At 46.1% G+C, this 21,939-nt stretch overlaps 1 protein-coding gene across 3 annotated transcripts in view; it reads left to right on the forward strand.

Annotated features, from left to right (window-relative positions):
• RAPGEF5 (Rap guanine nucleotide exchange factor 5) overlaps nucleotides 1-21,939 on the forward strand; it is a 223,436-nt gene that overhangs the window by 194,930 nt on the left and 6,567 nt on the right. For all 3 annotated transcript variants that reach the window (XR_011651308.1, XM_053927359.2, XM_053927360.2), the window contains exons 18-25: nucleotides 545-642; nucleotides 3,647-3,769; nucleotides 5,404-5,582; nucleotides 9,242-9,332; nucleotides 11,512-11,562; nucleotides 12,340-12,427; nucleotides 17,026-17,090; nucleotides 21,257-21,311. Coding sequence is in view for 2 of the 3 variants with exons in the window: in XM_053927359.2 (XP_053783334.1) it covers nucleotides 545-642; nucleotides 3,647-3,769; nucleotides 5,404-5,582; nucleotides 9,242-9,332; nucleotides 11,512-11,562; nucleotides 12,340-12,427; nucleotides 17,026-17,090; nucleotides 21,257-21,311 (750 nt within the window). In the remaining variant the exon portion in view is untranslated. The remainder of the gene's footprint in view (nucleotides 1-544; nucleotides 643-3,646; nucleotides 3,770-5,403; nucleotides 5,583-9,241; nucleotides 9,333-11,511; nucleotides 11,563-12,339; nucleotides 12,428-17,025; nucleotides 17,091-21,256; nucleotides 21,312-21,939) is intronic.

Raw genomic sequence — 21,939 nt, forward strand, 5'->3', positions numbered from 1 at the left:
TTATGTAACCAATTAAACATGACATATATAAATAATTTTGACAAATGGGTAAGTTCATGTAATAAAATCAGAATATAAAACTACATATGGAATAATTGCAAATATACATGAACTCATAATATGTGTGCATGTGTATAAATAATTGCCAATATATGCATGTGTATGTACACACACACACTCATACATAAAGATCAGAATAAAAGTATACCCAAATGCTAACCAATATTACCATCGTGTGGGTATCCTTAGAGTGATGGGATTATGAGTGAATTTTACTTTCTCCCCTAAAATGTTCTGTGTTCCAAAGAGTGACCGAGTATTGTAAGAAAAAATCACCAGAGGATTCCCCTTTATGGAAAATGAGTAGTGATGCCCAAGCCTTCGTCAGTACCTGTATAGAGTACGCAGAACTAAGTTCAATCTACTTTACATCCTATTTGCTTTTAAATATTCTTCTTTGGCAAGTTTCACTCTTTAGATGTACCTTGTATGCCTACCGCTGTTCTTGTGTTTCTAATTACTCTTTTTTATTTTTTAAATAAAGAAAAGCATGAACTTCAGCCAAATGACTTGGCAATCTCCAAATCCCTGGAAGCATCTGGTCGGATATATGCCTACCGGAAAGACCTGGCTGACACTTTGGTGAGGACCTTTGGCCTTGTGCTTGAAACACACAGACACAAATGCCAGACGAAAAACGTACTTGTGTGTGTTTTACAATGAATGTTAGAAAAATACGTTGCACGATTTCCTCTCCCAGCCAACAGTGCACTTGTGAAGGAACACCGCTTTACCAAATCAAAGACGTGCAACCTGATGAATTCTAGACCCTTCCTACCGCAAATCCCGCTTCTCTCTGAGCCCCTGAAACACGGGATTAGAGACCAGGGACTCCCTCTCCATCGGAATCTTAATTCCGCTTCTTCATGTCTGGTGGGCGCATGGAGAGTGGGCTGAGAAGTGCGCCCTGTGCGGGTGGGAGGGGAATGAGACTGCCCTTCGTCTCCATGCATTTGGTGCCCTGGGAGTGTCCCTTCCTGTGAAGAAAGGGGTGGGGAGGTCAGCCTTCCCTGGGTAAAATGGTCTCATGACAACAATGGGACACCAGATGCCACTGAAGAGGAAGCATTGAAATAATGTGGACCCCACAGTGTAACTTACTTTCAGTTTAAGACCATTTACACCCAACTAGATGATTTGTGTGTTGTTTCTAACACCCTCAGTTCAAGGTTGCTTGCTGCACAGTGGGCCCCATCACCCAGAAGAAGCAGGCTTTGCCGACTGAGACTGTATCATCTAGTCTCACGGTCCTAGTCCGTTTCCTGGACTCAGAGCTAGGCTGGGTCTTCCTAGCTGGTTCTTGTTGTATATATAATTAGGGACAGTATACACCATGTGGGTAAATGAACACTTCTTATAATAAAAATGCTTTCTGTAAAATTATTTACAGAATATCAAGCTTCCATAGTATCAGTCACTGTCATTTTTGATACTTTATTACCAGAAATGTAGGTGCTGAGTAACTTACATTCAGTATCTCATTTAACATTCCCAGTAACCCTGTGAAGGTTGGAAAGGCTGCAAGTAGTTTACTCCAGCTTCCGGCAGCCAAGGAGACAGGGCTAGGATCCCAGTCCCTTTGTATTTGGCTCTAGAGCACCTGCGTGTTGCTTTCATCTGGATGAGATGAGAGAAAAGAGGAGGGAAGCCTTTTGTCTAACGTGGCCCCTTCCCAGTTCTGAGCGTCCCGCAGGTCACTGGTCCTGTGGCTGCAGTGATGTAATTGCACCAGTGAAACATGACATGCTGGACCATGCTATGCAGCATCTTTGAGTAAATAATGAGATTGATGGGACCTCACCCCTCCCCACAAGGACAGTCTACCGTGCAGCTGCTCTGGGCCCCTGGCGGTGGAGGTGCCCGCAGCCTAATTGTCCTCCCACCCTCCTGCCTCGTGCCTCCCAGGCTTCTCACGCAGGTCCCAGGTGCTCAGCTCCACTGCCCAGGGCCAGCTGCGGGGGACAGCAGGCCTGAGTCACTGTCTTCATGGGACATGTAGATGCTGTGCTATGTTCCGAGAGAAGCCAGACACCCTCCTGCCCTCGAATGTTTCCCCCACGAAGTTTGCGCACCACCTAAAATTTCCCCATTGGACTTACAGCTTTAGGTCTTTTATCTCCAAAATATTTCTGTTGAAATGGGACATTGCAAGGGAAGAATAACATGTGGACCCACTAGTATGCACTCTACTTGCCTATGGATTATATTCTTGGAAACCAGGAACTGAAGTGCTGAATGAATGGGTTGGAGAAGTACATATAAAGCGTTTCTTGGAGAGGGTGGTAGACAATCTTGAATAACCATAGGGCAGTACCAGGGTAAGGGGCGTATTTGGGGAGAAAGTAGGAGGGGTGAAAATCCATGTGAAAATACCTTTACACTCCAGGTTAGTAAACGGAGGTGACTCTTACTTCCCAACTTGTGCCCCACCTGTGAGTTTCTGCGGTGCAGCCTAGTGTCCATCTGGTCCCAGTCAGATGCCCTGAGGAACCTCGGCCTGTCCCCACCTCCGCACCTCTGTACCTGCAGGCATGCGCACTTGTGCCACCTGCCCTTACCGAGCTCCACGCTGTCTCCCACTCTGGGAACACGGACAGTTTGTGTCTGCTCTGAACCAAATTAAGTCTGTGGCAAAGGTCTGTGGGGGTCTTTGGCCGACTATTTACAAATGTAAGAATTCTAAAATGCAAACAACATATCTTGCCGTTTAGAAACAGATTAATATTTGGAACCTGAACTATTCCCTTCATCCTTCTATGTCATTTATTTTGCAAAGTCCCATTCTCTTTTTCCTAAGTCATTCACTATTTCCACATCATTAACTATTCAAGTCCAGACCCTCAAATGGGAGAATTTATATTTTAATTAAAAGTAACATATTTTGAAAAGATTCTATATAACTTTTAATACATTGAACAATGACAATGGATTTAAAATTGTGGTGGCATTGGATAATTTCCTGCCATATTTTAAGGAAATACTGTCACCAAACATGTACCTATTTGTATAGGGAAAGCAATCAATACTTAACCATCCATCATGGGGTATAGGTGAAGAAACTTTTATTTTTTTATTTCATGTTTTCTTTTCTTTTTTTTTTTTTTTTTTTTTTTTTTGCTTTCCACAAGCGTTTTAATGAAATTTGTAAATGTGTGTCTGGGGTGAGACTTGTTAAACAGAATTCCTGTAAAAGTCAAGTCTGCCTTTATTGAAGTGCACAGTGACATTTCTCCTGTTTGTTTTCATACTAACCCAGCTGGCGCGGGAATGCTTACCAGAAGCCCAAGTGGTTTCGGGGCTTTCGCCTTCATTATGCTGCCTGCCCTGGCCGTGTTTCACAGTCAGATTTGTACAGGCATGTGGGGGAGTGGCAGGGGCGGGCTCACTCATGGATCACTTCTGCTGTCCTCCAGGCTGCTTCCTAAATTGGCTGTAACTCGCTGAAGGGGAACAGACCCGGGAAAATATTAAGTGCCCTCAGACAAGATTGCTTGTCCAATGTGGGTGTCTAGTGCCTTTCCATGGGCACCAGTGCAGAGCCAGACACTGGGACTCACTGAGGATCCGTTTGCTTCTGTTGATTTAGAACCCATTGGCAGAAAACGAGGAGTCACAGCAAAGGCCGATGAGGATTTTGGGAATGAATACTTGGGATCTTGCTCTGGAATTAATGAATTTTGATTGGAGTCTCTTCAATTCAATTCACGAGGTAAGGAAAGAGTGAGAAGATCAAGTAAATGCTAGTGCTCTTTGTGAATTCTTTTCAAGGAGTATTTATGTGTGTGCCTAGGTTTTGAAGTAGGTGATGCTATTATGCTAGGATACTATAGTCCAAAAAGATATTTGAAAGACTGATCCAGTCCTAGGAATCAAAATACACGGTTGTGCTTTATTTGCTCCTGGTACAATCATATGTTTGTAGAATCGGTATAAACATGTCATATTTTTGTATGTATGAAACACATGTGTGTGTATATATATGGAGCTCTAATGGGATTGAAGAGCCATTCTGCATTTGATACCTTTGATACCAATATTAATTTTTCCCATAAAGTTGATAATAGTTACACAAGAACCACATATTATGTATGTGTGTACATATCTGTACATACACACACTCATCCTTTTACTGAAGAACATTCTATAAATTCAGACTGTTCAGCAAGACTTCAAGTGTTTTCTTAAAAAGTTTGAGGTATATTTCAAATTCTTACATCCGTCAACTTCTCCCTTGAGGACAGCTTATAACAATTATAGATTATGGGTGAAATGCTGCTGACAATTCATGAATGAATGTAGCTGGTGGAGAGGGTCCTGGGAATCAGAAGTGTGGCAGCCCCAAGCCACCATGTGTGGCCCTTGCTTTGCCACACAGGGAAATTTTTCTCATGAAACGGCCCTTCCTTCTGGAGGGGAGCTTGTGCCCAACCTAACCCTGAGTTTCACATTCATTTGGGAAGGACTTTTCAATGTCCTCATATTTTCTCGCTGAATTTCCCACGTGATGATCTCAATTTGGGCAAGTAGTGAAGTCATTCCAGCTAAATGGTTCATGACTTTGGAAATGTCAGTAGAGTGGGGTGTGTCCCTGCTTCTGCCCTGGGAGAGTGTGAGTTACTTCTGTGAAATGCACACACCTCCATTTGAAATGAACCCGCTCTATTGCTTTACATGTGATCAACCTGTACATAATAAATGGTTACTAGGTACTGGTCTTACTCGCTTCTTGTTTTTGTTTTTTGGACCATGTTCTTTTTGCTTACGATTTGGCACTGTCTTCCCTCAGTGGTTCTCAAACAGTGGGTCTCCAGAACAACATCGTCAGTGCCACCTGGAAACATATTAGAAACGGACATTTAGTGTCCCCACCACAGACCGCCTGAATCAGAAACTCCGGGTAGGGGGCGATCCTGATTCTCACTGAAGTTTGAGAGCCCTTGTCTGGAGAATCTACCTGTGAGGGTCTAATGTGCATCCTAACAGCTGCTAGTGACAGTATTCACTTGTACATGAATTTGCCAATAGAACAAGTTGAGGAACTTTGGATCTCACTCAGCCTGTGATCTAAACTTTGAATGTCTTAGATTTTCATGTAAAGGCATCATTCTTACACTCTTAAAAAAAAATTTATGTAAAAAGTCTAAGTGAACATTATTTAATGAGACATCTCTAAAACTAAAGCTACCTTGTTTCAAATGTAATATATTGTTATTTGTCACATTCTCGTAGCATATTTTGATATGAAAGTGGCTACCAGAAATAGCTCTTTAAAATGGACTAAATTTTGTATCGACTTGACTGTGTGCTAAAAATAAACACTGGCATGAACACATTGTCTTTCAGCAAGAGCTGATCTATTTCACATTCAGCAGACAAGGAAGTGGGGAGCACACGGTGAACCTCAGCCTCCTGCTGCAGCGCTGCAACGAGGTCCAGCTGTGGGTGGCCACGGAGATTCTGCTCTGCAGCCAGCTGGGCAAGCGAGTGCAGCTGGTGAAAAAGTTCATCAAAATCGCTGCTCAGTGAGTTTCTGGTGGTGAGAAGGACGGTTCTTCTCATCTCCTTGCGAGAGTACTGTTTTATTTTCCTTGTGATGATAGGAAGGGTTGGATGTAAATGGGTAATACTGACAGTTAAATGACCAAATGCTTGAAAAGGTCTGTTCATGAATATTTATGTATTTGCATTGGAAGTATTTATATTTTAAAGTAAATGTCAAAATGCCAGACTGAAGCACAGTATGGCGGGCGAGCTACAGTAGGCTAGGAAAATAGGGAAAGAGGAGTGATGGGGAAGGAATCATTGAAAATGAGGTGCGTTCGAGAATTCTGCTCTTGGCTCCTGGATGCCCACAGTACGTATTACAAACTCCGTAGCAGGCCCCCCACCGTCTGGTCCCTCCTGACCTCTGAGCCTCACCCACTGGGTGTACTCCGTGCCACAGCCGCTCTTTCCCATGCGTACCGTCCCCCAAGCACGGACCTGTTGTTGCCTCTGCTAAGAGTGGCCCCTTCCACCCAGCAGGTTGCTGTCACTCTTTATAACGTAGGTCAAATGTTACTTCCTTCTTGAAAACATTGCTGATTTTCAAATGCAAGATCAACTACTTCCTCCCCTGACTCCCTCTCCCGCACACATGTACACATGAGATTTCCTTTTTAAAAAGGTCTTTATTATGTGTATTGAACATACGTGTTTAGCTAGGGCTTCTTCACTGGGCTGTGTTTGCTGCCAGTGGACAGGGACCAGTTCTAATCAATCGTCGTATTGGGTGCCTGGTACAGAACTTAGTGAGTACCAGTGACTCGGGAAATGCTGGTTGAATGACATTTTTTTATTATAGTAACTTGCTGGGAACATCTCTTAAAATACCAGATCAGAATCCTCAGACCGCTCTTGGAACGGCCTCCCAACAGAAGCAGGCAGCAGCAACCAAAATCTTTCTCGGTTCCTTCTACCTGCCAGCCTTCCCAATTTATTTCGCCTTTGCCTTCCAAAATAGTTGTTCCATCAGAGTGTTGTGAGTACCTGTCAGTGTAACATATTCAGGAACTATGGATTGATCACTCGTTAGAGGTGCAGATCCATGCACGCTATTGTGGGGAAGTCCCAGTACACCCAGGCCCTGCCTTCAAGGAGTTTGCGGTCTGCTGGCAGAAGGGACTGCATTTCTATAACGCAGAGTTCCCACCCCGCAGGGGCTTTAGAGGAGGAGAAGCTCACATACCAACAATGAGGGAAAGGAGGGTTTGGAAAACAACTGTGAAAGAAGTAGCATCCGAGGGATATTGGCATCTTGAGTAGAATTTGACAGGTATCAGTTCAAAGGAGGTCAAAGGCACTGGGGGAGAGATGCAGAGAAGCTCACGGGAGGCAGAGAACGTGTGGTCTGGGAAAGGACCTGCATCCACTTTGACCCCAGTGGAAGGTATTGCTGAGGAGGTCGTGGGAGATTCATCTGCAGAAAAAGTTGGGACGAAATGGTCGATTCCAGATTTCAGACTGAAGCGTGGAGACTGCCTTGGGGAGGCACTAGGGGTTCGCTGACAGTTTCCGTGCAGGAAGCTGATGGTCAGAGTTGTCCCTCGGGAAGGCCGCTGTGAAGTCGCACCTAGACCGGACTGTAACCCAGAAGCAGGGCTGTTTTGTTCGCTTAGACGAGAGACAGTGGAAGAACCTGATTTGTTTGGTGTGACTAGACTGGAGGGAGAGACAGATAAGCCTAAACCTTGGACTCCTTTTTTTTTTTTTAGTTTGGCCAATGTGCTTCATAATAGTCTGTGAAATACCTAGAGGTGAGGCTCTTTAGTTTCAAAAACGTCCTTATAAATACCAGTTACTTGGATAAATGGGATATTAATGTCCCAAGGAGTAAAATGACACCACACAGCTCTGTTCCCAGTGTAAGATTCTGCCTGTCCTCAGGGAAATGGAATCTACTCACATCTTCTCCACGCGGCCTCATGATCTTGAATAATGTACAGTGCTGGTCTCTGAGCCTAGCCTGCGGACTGGAATGCCAATAGGAACCAAGTTAATTTTTTTATAATCACAGGGGGAGGAGTAACCAAGGGAAAATAATAATTTCCGTGATCACGAAGTGTTTCTCCTGCCTAAGGCATCCTATTTGCATATTCATGGCCCTTCCTCTCACCATCCCCTCCCCCCACCTCTGTGGATTGGGTGGATTTTATTCCCTCACACAGACAAAGGAGTGTTTGCTAAACTGGAATGTTTAGCATCAGACAGTCTGTTCTTACCACGGAATGAATGAACCTTGGGAGCAGAGGATACCGGACTGGAATGGTACCCAATATTTGTGCTGCCCCAGTTTGTCTTCTAGAGAAATCGTGCTTATGTTAATTCCTTTTTACAGATTCAGGTGTTAGTTATATGTGCTTTTTTTGTTTTAGGTATGAATGAAAAAGAGATCTGGACCAGGAAAATTATTTGGGTGAGGGGGGAGTGGCTAAAAGATAAAAAGATGAGGATTATATCTAACATTTCACAGAGATAAATGATGCTAAATGAAAAGAAGAATAAACCTTTTTATAATGAATAATAATAAAACCATTTCCCCCCAAAAGTCTTGGTTTCAATTCTAGTAAATGCATTCTGAATGGCTTGCTGTATGCAATGTATAATTTAATACGGTGTATAACTGGGAACAAGATACAAAGTTAATATATACACTGTTCCCGAAGTCCGTCTGAGACGCTGATGGAGATATCAGGGAGGAGATGGCATCTGAGGGAAGCTAAATTAACAAACACTAGGTATTTTTTCTGCACCCAGCGCACTGCTGAGCACTTCGTATTTTTCATGTTTAATTACCAAGTTAGGGTAATCTCTTCGCTTTAAAGACTTACCTCACAGAAGTTCTTTCCTACTGAGTCCCAGATAAAGCGGCGTCTAGAATTCACAGGCTGTTCTGGTTAGCCCGGAAGTACAACCTCCCTCTGCTATGGCAAGTGCCCTCATCAGGCTTTGAAAATTGGTGGAATTTTGACCACTTAAGTCAAGGGCATGACGTTATGCACAGCAGAAAACCTTGCAGAGTGAAGGGAGCTCAACGTGGTCTTGTGTTGCATTTTATTTCCTTTTCTCTTTAAATGAGAAACATGGGACAGTATCCCTATAATATATGCCATATTTTACATAAGTGCATAATATAGTAGCAATTTTGTTGATAGCAAAGAAAATGTGTATAAGTAAAATGGGATGGGCAGCTTAGACCCATGAGGTGAGGGGGACTTGTCTGCCAGAGAATAGACAGCTCGCTGCCAAAGGGGCAGGACTAGAGAGCCAGTGTAATGAGAGTGCGGAGTATACACAGAAAGATGAATTTAAGAATTTTTAGTTGAAATTGTAAATGCATCCAACATAGATTTTTAAAAAGAAGGAAGTTTTTGAAGTGTCAGAGGGTATCAAGAACTCCTACAGGTAAGGATGCTCTGAAGCATTTGGAAGAGGCTCATTTCTGTTAGAGACAGCTGAAGGGACCCCCCCCATACCTTCTACCATGGGGTGCTTGCTGGTGTGTGGGGCTGTGGAGCAGAGTTCACCTTGCCCCTGAGGTTGAACTCTGTGGTCTAGGGGAGTATTTTCAGGGGCATCTTTTGTGATCATTTGGAGAAAGGACATTGCCTCAGAGTGCCTTCTGCCTTCTTTTATGCTGCAGCTGCAAAGCCCAGAGAAACCTGAATTCTTTCTTTGCCATTGTGATGGGTCTCAACACCGCTTCTGTCAGCCGGCTGTCCCAGACCTGGGAGGTGAGCCCTTCGGTCTTCACGGAGAGGGAGGAAAAGGGAGGGAAGAAGAGGGGGGACAGATAAAACTGAACGGAACGGGTCCAGCAAGAAGCCTTCGTTTACAATGCACAGATTGACTTAAATGGTTTAAATAGGTACTACTAGAAGAAATGTAAAAAAAATAATGTGGCGTGTGGGCAGGGACCGTTGTGATCACATGGTCTTCACAGTGGCTGTGTGACATGTATGACAGAGGTGAGAGCTGTAAGATGCTCCCAGCTAGAATCCACCTTCCTCTGCTCTTCTCCGGTGGCCGTGTGGCCCCGGTTCCGTGGGGCCCCTCTCCAGGCTCCCCGTGTGAGGTTACGGGTCTGAAGGTCTGTTGGCTGGGAGTCCAATGAGTCAGGCTCCTGGGCCTCCCACGTGCGGGGTCCCGGCAGTGTGTTCCCATGGGTGACACACATCTTTGTAAAATTTGCTAAAGTAAAGATTCATTTTCTTAAAGAAGGCCCGCACAGTGCTTTAAGCTTCAGGCCTCCCAAGTCCTGGCTCTGCCTCTGTTGGTGTTATATGAGGAAGGCTGTTCAGGTTCTCAGGTGGACAGGCCCACAAAAGTGAGCGCATGTTTTCAAACATGGACTCGAAGGGAATATGCGCAGGAACTGAAATGCGGGCATCCCTGATTTTAGCCAGACACAGGTGTAGGGCTCTGCCTCTCTCACGGCCCCATCCCCTTCTCTCCTTGGGGTTTGTTTCCTTTGCTCCCTGCTTTGCACCGTGGACCATTCTCTGCCTCATCCCTTCTCCTTAACCATCATGTCTTCTCCCTCTTGGCTCTAGCCTGCATGTGGTTCCCTTCCGTCTCCTTAGCCTCTCTCCAGTCTTCCTAGATTCAGCTCTGATCAGTACCTGCTCCAATCTCTTCATGATTCCCAATGTAAACTCCTGCAAGAGAAAGGCTGAGAGGCCAACTATTTCTTTTCTCACATTAGATCCCAGCGTAGGGCTGTGGGCAACTTACAGATCCACTTTCAGTGAGTCAGGGAGATACTCCGGTGAGGCACTGTGGTGGGTGCCCCAGGCCATCTGTGTGGCATGTCCGGCAGACGAAGGCGTGCTGCCCAGAGGAATGATGGGAATAAGTTGCAGACGGCTACATGTTCTCTCTTCTCATGTGATTTGTCCTCCATTCATTAGTATAGGTGTGTCTGGATAACAGTAGTTTCCAGACAGATTAAACGGCCTGTTTACTGTGCTTAACTGAGTCCAAATTCAAAATTATCAAATTGGGAGGTCTGTTTCTAAATAATTCAAAAGGCTAATTATTGGGGGGTTTGCCTCAATTACTTTGATTTGGTTTGGAAACAGAAAGTCCCACAAATATCTTCCAGAATGTAGGTGTTCATGGTAATAGCTGGAATTTGTTAAGCTCCAACCAGGGGCTGTATACTTTTTATGAGCCGTCTCCAGATCGGTCAGAGAGCTGGGAGACTGGCAACAAACCATGCAGCTAGGAAGCGGCAGAGGTAGAATTCAGATTCGGACTGTCTTCTTACTATGTCCATATGAAAGGCACCGCCCAGCTTTTCCCTCAACCACGTAAAAGGCTGGCTGGAAAATGCCAGGCTCTTCTTCCTCAGACCCAAACTTGTCTCTGGGATGATGGCATATCCTGTTATTTCACCCGCCACCTGTCGGTGTGGTTGATCTTTATAATCCAGTAAGTCTACCTATCAAAGCGCCGGCTTCGTCATTTAGGGTGTCCGTGGCCTTTCACTAGTTTAGCCCACTGCTGTGAAACGTAATTATATAATTTGTACAAAAAACGTCAGCCAACATTATTATTCCCAATCAGCAAGGCTATTTAAGAAGATGAGAGCATCCGTCAAAGGTAGGTTATGGACTGAAATCCAAGTTTTTATTAAAGAATCACCAGTGTGTGGAATGTCTAACCAGCTGGGTTCCAGTCATGTGACTGTTAAGTATTTTAAGCCGTTTTCAGCCACCTTCCCAAGGCTTCATTGTCCCGTTTTATTGGGAATGAAAATCGCATCATGAGAGGCGGTCGGGGTGGAACCCTACGAGAGATGGATTCATGTGCAGATACGGGGCACAGGAAGCACCACGTAATGAACACTCCCTGGTCGCCTCTCAAATTAACGGACTTGTTTGACCTTTTCTTTTTTGTGTTTGTTTTTAGAAAATCCCTGGGAAGTTTAAGAAGCTTTTCTCTGAACTTGAAAGCTTGACGGTAAGTGTTTGAGCCGGAGTGCACTTATTCTTCGAACTCGTCGCTAGTGTCTGATGTCGTCCTAGACCCCAGTGGTGGACGTCCGAGCTCCAGCAGGGCGGGCAGCGTAGACGGGTGCACCTGTGTGTGAAAATGTAGCTTTGCTTCTTAGGGAGTGAGGCGAGTCTGCAGGTAATGCTGCTGCTTCTCCATGGGAAGAGGTAATGGGAATGGTCCTTTTGGTATGATTTTGACAAGGCAGATTTTGAAGGATAGTCCATTTCGAAGCCTGCGGAATTGGTATCAATTTAGTGTGCGATCGGTGTGTCATGCATTGTTCTTCTCTCCCTGTCACCGTTTCTTAGGTTTAGATACAAAATGTATAGTTTCTTTTCAGAGCGCCGCAAGACAGCGTTCTCTTGCTTTCTCTGCATTGTGAGGGCAGTTTTTCTTTGCAATGCACCTAACCAAAGACTCTGGGGTTGCTTCATGATAGAAGTTATGCAGAGGAAACTATACTTGAAGAGCCGATTTGAGGAAAGTAATAGGGCAATCAGAAGGTGTCTCTCGTTTGCAGTCAGGTCCCTTTATTGTAAACCAGTAACTCGGCTTTCATTCATTGCCTTGATTTCCTGGCCTAATTTAGCGAGTTTATTTTCTAGGAAACCTTTATCTACTTCGTTCTTAGGGAGGACGTCTCAGTAGCTAAACCTGCTCAAACTGTGTAGCAAAGCGGCTTTAGCACTCCTTCTGTAGCACACTGATTTCTCTCTCTCCGCAATCTGCTTGCTTCGGCAGGACCCTTCCCTGAACCACAAAGCCTACAGAGACGCGTTCAAAAAGATGAAGCCGCCCAAGATCCCTTTCATGCCCTTACTGCTTAAAGGTAATGATTTTTTATCTTTTATGATACGTAGTTGCATCTTCCAGGAATTTATCACTGTAACTATATGGGGCAAAAAAAAAAAGAGGACTCTGTTTATTTCTTTAAAGTGATGTTGACATTCAGACCCGTGTTTGCTTGTGACTGATGTTCACATGCTGCATTATTTCTGAGACACGTGAAATCCTGAATTGTACCTGAGCAGGTATCAAAGCATTTTCTCTCAACTCGCAGAATTTGGCACTTTTGTGTTTTCACTTCACCCTGCTCCTAAGTGCTGTTTTATTTTCTGTGAATTGATAAACCACGTAATCCAGCCAAGCATAGGCCGGCGTACAGAACCCACACGGTGCTCAGTCAGGCGCTCCGTGAGCCACCCAAGTTCCAGGGCTGCCGCCCACGGCCTGCCGCAGTGTGTGAGAAGGGCCTCTGGCCGAGAACGGACTTCCCTCTTTCCAGGAGTGGAAGCCGTTTGCAAAAGAAGGTGACCGCTCCGCGCCAGTCCGCCGCCTTCTCTGTGGAGCAGCAAATACTTCATACCACACGTCAGTTAACTTTACTAATGAGATCTCAGTGGTCTCTTTCAGACCGTGGGAATTCATGAAGGGGAAGTTCACTTTAATCTGGCTTGTGCTCCTACCCGTGTGCTTTCCAGGGAAAGGGGATTTGGTCATTTTTCTTGGCCATATTTTGATTCCATGGGATTTTATAGAAATATGCTTTTATATAGCCTCTGTTCTTCAGAGGCTCTTCACTTCAGCAGGGTCAGGTCCCCATGACTGGACCCATGAGTGTGCTTCTGGAAGTGAGTGACATGGGAACTGGACTGCCCCAACCCCCTCACTGCCTGCCCCGCTGGCGGTAGAGCTGAGATTCCCTCTTCGGCGTCTCTCAAGAAGAGGCAGAACTCCGAGAATGACTGAGGTGATGTGTACTCGTGCAGCTAGTCATTTAGTCTTCGTCGAGTATGAAGTAAGAATCCCTGTGAAACAATAAAAACAGTAATATGTCAGCACAGCAGAGAGGCACAGAGAGGCTTCATCGAAGCTGAAAAGATTCTGCTAGATGCGAACGACGAAATAAAGGAGAGATTGTAATAGCAAAGTAATTTAAAAGTTCATTTGGTTCTACACATTTATTTCCTTATAAGATACGATAATTTAGGCTTATGATTTTTATTGCAAAATAAAACACCTTCACCTGGAGAACAGGGGCGTGGCAGGTGGGAAGTAACACAGAGACTCATTTGGACTCAAATAGGAGAAAGAGTATGAGGACACGTCGTAGAAGGGAGTGGACTTTAGGAGTTAAAATTCTCGAGACAAATATCTTTAAGGTGATGAGAAATGAGCGGACAGCGCCCCTTTAACATAATTAAACACGAGCAAAGCTTTCTGCTGCTTATTAGTGCTTTTCCCAAAAAACACTTATTGCAGTCAAGTGTCGCACACTTACGGCTTGGCGTGGATGCAATTTTCTGCTCTGCTGAGTTTACCTAGACCTCTTTGTTAGCGGCACGCCAGAGTTCCCTTTTTTCCTACTGAATATGCGTTCACTCATTTGCACTAGCAAATTAAACACGTTTGTCTTTAGACGCTTTCTTGAGTTAAACAAGCACTCATTTTTCCTTTAATTATTTGTCATTATAAAGATTAACATCCTTAGCACTCTATTATATTTAAAGTTGCCATTTGGTCTGAAATAATGTCCAAAGGAAAATAGGGTGAATATTTGAAATATGTATGTATCATGCAAAGATAAGACATTCTGGGAAAAATTAACAACATTAATTCTTAGGCCTTTTTTAACTGCAAAAAAATTATCTTAAAGGTTGCAGTAAAATACTTTTAAAGGAAATAGCTTTTTGATGAAAACGGCCCCCCGCGCCCCACTTCCTACTCTGGGTTCCTTTAGGTGAGAGAAAAAGGACCGAACTGAGCTCCTTGGTGCTGAGACGCAGCAGGCATCCCACGCCTCCTGTTCTGAGGTGCCCGGTGCCCAGTGAGCCTGCGGAGTATGGACTAAGCATGTCACCTGAGGGCCCTGTCAGCCATCAGCTTTCCTGTCTTCCAGTTGAATTTCTTGCCTTTTGATATACTTTCCCCCTGACACACACTGGTGGGAAGTCTGTTAAGAAAGTGGGGGAAACCCTAAATAAATGTCAAGGAGAGGGTGCAGCTGAGCTAAAGGTCAGGAGCAGCCGAGTGGTCGGTCTGTATTATGTGGGGGTTGGTGATGGTAGTTCCTCCCCACAGAGTGAGCGCTCGGCGGGTTTTTGAAGATAAACTGGGGTCCTTGTGGGTTGTGTATGTGGCTTAGAGCAGAGGTTGTAATTGAAGTTTTGTGGGGGTATTTAAATTAAAGGAATATCAGGGTGCTTGTATGTTTCTTCTCTTTTACGTGCTAGCTATTCAAATGGAGGCATTTTGTCCAGCAGTTCTAGTCTGTGAGGTGTTTGGGGAGCACCCAGGGGTCTCCAGATAAAAGGGGCCTGGCAGGTGCCCCTTCCCCACAGCCTGAGCTGCTTCACATCCCGTGACTAAGGCTCTAAGATCCCAGAGTGTGAGCTCAAGTCAACCGCCCATTGGTTTCTCACTCTCATGCCTTTCTCTTCACACACCTGCCATTAGAAGTGTCAAAACCTTCAGTCCTGGAACCTCTCCTCCTGGGCGGCTGTCCTGTCCAGCCTGTCTTCCCCGACCTGGACACGTCTCTGAGAGTTGAGGTTAAGTGAGCCCCTCCCCCCACCCCGGGAAGAGGAGACGTACAGCTGGCTACGGGGCACCCCTGCGCCGTCAAAGCAGCGAGTTGAGGGACAGGTTGTAAGAAATACCCGAGTCTTCCAGCTGGTGAGAAGTGGACAGACACGGTGGTGAGAGGCAGCGGGTCCCTGGGCTTGGATCCTGGCCGTGACATTCAGCCTGCGATCCTGGGTCACCTGCACACGTTCTTGGGACCAGAGCTTCTTCACATTCGTTCCCGCTAGGGCTCTACCTTGTAGTCTTCTGCGAGGATTCGATGAGTGAGTGTCGTGCCTGACGCTGTTCACAAATGCAAGCCGTCGTTATTTTCACCTCCCCTCCTTGTCATCCTCAGCACCTGGGGAGGGGATGACAAACCTAGTAACACCAGGGAGATGGACTCGGGCGTTTGTAATCCCAGTTCGCAGGGAGGGAGGAGAGTGTAATAATGTAGGTGGAGTTCACACGGTGCTCTGTTTGCCGTGCAGAAAAGGTGAGAGCTACCTGTGTTGACTACTCTTTCCTAATTATTGTCACACAACGAAAACTTGCTCTTTTCTGAAAGGGAAATCGTGAAAGGTAGTAAAATAATCAGAGAGTTTGTCAAATGACAGTAATCATGAATCGTTTTCCTGCTAGGACACCAGTTGAAAAAAAAAAAAACAAAGAAAAAGAAAGGAAACCAATGAAAGAGCACAGAAAACCCTGCGGTGGGTGCCAGCAGCATCCGGGGAGCCTTGAGAACAGCGCTGCCGTCCCCACGGGCAGCCCCAGTTAGGTGTGCTGCAGGCAGGTGTCGGAGCACCCGCCACTTACCTGGCCCCAGCAACCAGCAGGATCAGAGTCTCGATTAAATGCAAATGCTTCCCCTTTCTATTTAAGGGAATTTTAAGCTGTTCACTTCCCACTTTTACATCAGGTTATCTTAATAGATTTTTGAAAATGATTTTCATTTGGTTTGCCCCCCATGTCTGTGATATACCCTGAATTTCCGTGCTGTTTACATTGTGATGCATTTCTTACTTCGGTTCTTGTCTGTGACCATTCGCTAACGCTCAACCAGTGCCCTCTGATCTGAGTGTTTCTGTCGCCCATGCCCATAGCTGCAGCTGCTGTCTTGATTGTACCCAATTCCTAAATCCCTGTCAGTCGGGAGGCTTTCCTGTGCAACCACAAGGGGAACTGTATTTGACTGTCGTCTGTCACTTTAAGTGCAGTGGGGCTCAAGCCAAACTTAACTTTCCCTTCCTCAGACCCCTCATCCTACTTTCCTTAGGTGTTTTTATCAGCGACGTTTTCTTTCTACCGGTTGAATAGGGCCAGGAACCTGTTTGCAAGCCTGCCTCTTTCCTTACTCACTTCCGATACACAATCAGGCCCTGACTTTGAGAGCCAAAAAATCTACGTTTAAACTTCTAAATCTAAATCTGAACATTTTAAATAAACCCCTATGCTTTGCCAGAAATTGTTTTAAAAAACCAAACATGTAAATATTAAATCCTATTATTTCTGGAGATTCAGTTCTTTTCTGCTTAATGTTCTGGCCTAAAAATATAATGGGCCAATCAGGTTAGAGAACAATGTTAGTTTATGTTAATCAGGTTGAAGTCAAACACTTCGTTGTAAATGCAGAATACATACTTGCACTAAAGTTACAATGTTTTCTCCCCCCCCACACACAAAGTATACCCTTTCTCCCTATCTGACTAGTGTACAGATTCAATTTCAAGTTGCCTTGTCGAGTGCATGGAACAGTCCATGGTGTTGAAGAAAATTAGTTACCTTGCATCTAGACCTCTTCAGCCCCCACTCACGATCCATTCCTAATGGTACATGTATCTTTCTGTTTTTAATTTTCAGATGTAACATTCATTCACGAGGGAAATAAGACCTTTTTGGATAATCTTGTCAATTTTGAAAAGCTGGTAGGTAAATTTTGTTATTTCTCCTTGTCTAAATGTATACTTTCCTTTCTGGCACCAAGAAACCAGTGGGTGAAGCACTTTCTTCACTGAGTGCTGGGTGACTTCCAGGAGCTTATTTGCTGCATGTCGTGCATCGCCAATAAAATGTTTTCCAATCAAAAATAAGTGTGCTAGCAAGCTTCTGAGAAACAAATACAAAAATCTGCTCTTTGTTTTGAAAAATGGAACTTCATTAGATTAACATCATCAATTGAGTTTATGTTATAGAACAAAATAAAGCTGTAAGAGACCTGTTGGGGGCAGTTCACACTCGTGAGGGCAAGCTTTTCTGCTAAAGGCGTCTGTCTGTGTCCCAGCATGCACTGCTTCTGGGCACCAGAGAAAACTCTTTCTGGGAGGTGCATCCACCTCCCAACACCCCCAGGTAGGATGTGAAGGTGGAATGGGTAGGGTCTGCCTGTGAGGGGAAGGCCACCCTTTATCAGCCTGTGGACGGGAGGTGAGAGCAGAGTGCCCCCCGCTGTTCATGAGACAGGGGTCCCCCATCAGTCCTTTTTTCCAGGGCATGCAGAGGCCCTTCTGGCCTCTCTGACCAGCCCACTCCAAGGGCAGAGGGGCAGCTGTCTGTCAGAACTGAGCAAGAACACAATAGGAGTGATCCAAAGGGACCCGGCTGACGAGAAGGATGGATTTGTCTGACAGATGAACTTTAGTCATAGATTAGATTGTCCTTCGTGGTTAAAAATGATACCAGTGACCCCTGTCCATATATCCTGGCCTTTGAGTGACCTTTTCAGTAATGGTAATGGATTTGTGAGAACTCTTTCAGGAACTGGCCCTGGCTCCCTGTGAGCCTGGGGCAGGCATTTGTGAGGCGGCTGAGTGAGGTGGGGGCTGCAGACAACGACCAAAGAACAGTGCAAACGGATGAGTCAGACGAGGTTTGGCTTCTAACTGAGCTCTGCCTCCCGAGTGCCCTGCTCCCACCGGCCCCGCCCAGGAAGACGCAGCACAGGATCACTGCCCAGCGAAACCCCCGCACCCAGGGCCTGGAAGGCAGACGCCTTAGCCTGTCTTGCCTTTGGTCCATTTACTCCCTTGAAGTCAATCTCTCTATGACTAGTTATTTTTAAAGTGGATGTATCTGTAACTTTTCAAGCCTCTCTCTGCCCTAAGTGCTTTGGAATCAGATCCCCATGGTTCAGATACTACACTCAAACCAGCACAGCTGGAAATGGGTGTTCAAAGTGCTGGGGTCCTGGTGCCGGTCGTTGCGGTTTGTGCTGTGTCGCTGTGTAACGTCCTCAAGCGCGCGGGGCACCTATGTGCACGGGAAGGCTGTGGACGCTACATTCTGGTTTCCAGGCAGATTAATCTCCAGTGTTCGGTATTGATGAGATGACTGCAGCAATATGAAGCCTTTGGTCAATACTTATCTCAAATCCTGGCCAGTCCACACTGTGGGTAAGAACGCCACAGACCCTTTGGAGGGGGTGTGTGGAGATGGAGGATGAGCTTTGTCACCCCCAGTGGAATTCCCCATAAAGGTCTAGTTCCTTTCCTTCTGACTAAGTGAGGGACTGTGGGGAACAATTGTGCTGCCTGAGCTGACTCGTATCCATTGTGAAGGGCAGGCTGGTGGCTGACCTCCTCCCAAAGGGAGCCAGTGGTTTGGTTAAGTTCGTTTTGTCCTTTCCCCTCAGATAAGTGCCCCAGAGCGCGAGAACAATGCAGTAGTGGCGCAAAGGGAGAGAGCGATGGAGAGATCCCCACACCCTCCCCTCTTTGTTTGTGGCCAGCACCTCGGGTCTTGCCCTGCTTTCTCCAGCAGTCTGGGGGGTGGTGTTTACTGCCAGCAGACGTCATCAAGGGTCTTGCTAGGACTTCAGACTGACCCCTGGGACTAAAACAGTGTAACAAATAGTGCTTTTCCCAGGGCCACTAACTATCTGTACCCTTAATTCTTTAGGAAAGTTTAAGGAAATAGCATGGCACGTCTAAGTAATATTATATTTTTAATTTTAAACTCTCGAAGAGAACTTTTAGTTAAAAGACAGGAGATAAATACAGTTATCTCCGAGGCCCCCCAGGACAGTGGGTTCCTGGCCCAAAGCAGATGGCCTTTGAGACACAGCACACCTCACACTGACCCCTCCTCGCACAGGAAAGACAGGCTGACGTTAGAATTTTGTAGAAGGACAAGCATCTCTTTTATGTTGTACATAGCCCTGTGGTATTCCTGCATGCCGGGGAATGAAACTGAATTTTCTAGGAGAGACAGTGTTTCAAGGCGTATTTCTTCGCAAAGGACAGGGTTTCACTTAAGCTGAAAGAGGATCATCTTTCACAATAATGAACCAATAGGATGTAACTGAATTAACTTGTGAGGAGCCAATTCCTCATGATGGATATTAGCTCAAGCCGGCTAGCAGATAATTCAGTGTATTATCTTTATCTGGCTGATACAGGCCAACACATTAAGTCAGGCGACAGGAAGACCCAGGAGCACTCATCGGGTCTAATAAGATTTCCATTGTCCCCTGTGCTGCCTCAGCAACTCCTCAAGTTACCCTGCAGTAATGAAGAAACACGCTCTCTCCTTTCCCTCTCTCTGTCCCTCATCGTTAAGAGCGTCATCTTTTACCATAGCGTCCGTCCTCTCTCAGAAAACCTCCAGAGGAGGATCCCAGCTCCGGTTTCAGTCAGCACGGCACTCAGGACTGAGCCTGGCAGGTGCTCTGCAAATGGCACCTGATAGAAATCAGTGTGACGCCAGAGCGTACACACAGCGAGGGAGCTGTCCTGGGAATGGCGGTGCGTTTGGGAGAAAGGAAACTGAACAATACGCTCGCAGACATGAGTCAGGTCTCATTTCCTTTACAAAGGCAACTGGAGCTACTGCTGTAATCACTGTCCTATTTAATTTTCCGCCATTGAGTAGGAATACAGCTGTGAGAACAATTTAGTAAGTGGGTCATGTTCAAATACAGTTTCTGTAGTTCTGCTGGATTTTAAGTGAACAAAATTTAACTTCATTTTAACAGTAACTCATTGAGTCTTTGCTGTATAGGGACGGGCCCGAGTTCGGGGTGTGTACACGAGGCGTGGAAGGCGAGGAGCCCCATGGGGAGGGTTGAAGCACCAGCAAATGAACAATGCTGGTTCTTGAACGGTGGGATGATGTTTGGATTTTGATAGAGACAAAGTAGGGAGTTGCTGTGGACCTCCGGGGGCAGGACATGAGATGACGGCAGCAGTGTCTGGAGGCTGTTCTGGCCACTTGATGGGAGGAACGGCAGGGGAACACAGTCTTGCCCGAATGCCATATTTCCTTCATCGTGGGAAACTGTGAATGATAGGGCTGAGAAGGCCGCTGCAGGGGCACAGATAAGAGGTGGAGGGAGCTTGTCAAAGGCAGCTGCGAGTTGAAGAAGGCTTTTGCCTGGAGACCAGCGAGAACTTTAAAGAAAGACATTGAAGTAGAATACGGAATGAAGAGTGTAGGAGGGAATGCAAATTATAAACATTAAACAGTCTTCGTGAAGATATGGAAGTTTCAGAAAATGTTCGCCTGTCCTGAGTCTCTCACTCCCTGCTGCCGTTGGAGCTACTTGAACCTTTGATTTCACAAACATCCCTTCCTCCATACAGCAAGTGTGTGCGGGGGTCACGGGTGTGACTGATGGTAGACGCCGGGTGCGCAAAGCCCTCTGGTGGCACCTGGTCCACAGGAAAAGTTACACGCCAGATAGGACAACACAAAGCCCATGTGTATTGTACAAAGAACAGTGACAATGTTGAGAATGACGGCTCCTGAGTTCAGAAGGGAGGGCTCAGTTAGGCCTCCTGGAGAAGAGGCAGAACGCTACCCCCGAAGTGAAAGGCCTGAGCAAATTAGCACAGGTGGGCAGGGGGTGTGAGCACTGCCTTTCCTTGCAGTTGGTTTTCCCATTGCTCAGATCATGGAACCGGGTTTGGGAGCCGCTGTTTCTGCAGACCAGGAGTCAGTGTTCTTTTGTAAGGCAAGCTCAGTGTCACCAGTTACAGTTGAGTCCAGCTCCAGACCGCACCCAAGGGTATGCGTGTCCTCGGACCCTGGCAGGCGCGCTACTTCAGCAGCAGCCTAAAAGGCCCTCCCACTGACGCGTCTCTGCTCTGCCTTCCAGCACATGATTGCTGACACTGTCCGAACCCTGAGACACTGCAGGACCAGCCAGCTGGGTGAGTTATTGAAGTCGGGGTGCCGTGCGTATTTACCACACAGTGGCACAGGCTGTGACGCTGTGACAAGCATCTGGTGCTAGCAAGCTGAACGGATTGTAAGCTACACTGTGCATGTTGTACGCACGCACTGTGTTCCCTTTTCGTTTCATCACTGCTTGTTGGAATACAGAGGGAGACCAGTCGTGGCAGCAAGTTGCAGGGGGGTCCAGCCTTTCCGTGTCTCTGGGCCACACTGGAAGAAGAGGAGTTCTCTCAGGCTACTCGTTAAATACATTGCAACACGTAATCACAAGAAATCTCATAATGTTTTAAGTAGATTTACGATTTTGTGTCGGGCCACATTCATACCTGTCCTGGGCCACATGTGGCCACGGGCCGTGGGCTGGACACCCCATTGTAGAGACTGGCGTTGGACCGCCTGAAGCTCCCACCTCGCCCCAATCCAGAAAGTCTTGTTTGCTTGCCCATTGGCACAGAACTACCAGTGGGTTTATCAGGGGTGACCCCGCGGCTAAACTCCCTGCTCGCAGCCTTCCTGGAATAGGAACTTTGTTTGTAAATGCGCCGAATGCAGCCTTCCAGAATCTTTCCTCCTCTCCAACAAAAACTTCCTGTCTGGGGCTGC

The sequence above is a fragment of the Desmodus rotundus genome, chromosome 6, assembly GCF_022682495.2.
Source record: "Desmodus rotundus isolate HL8 chromosome 6, HLdesRot8A.1, whole genome shotgun sequence".
NCBI lineage: Eukaryota > Metazoa > Chordata > Mammalia > Chiroptera > Phyllostomidae > Desmodus > Desmodus rotundus.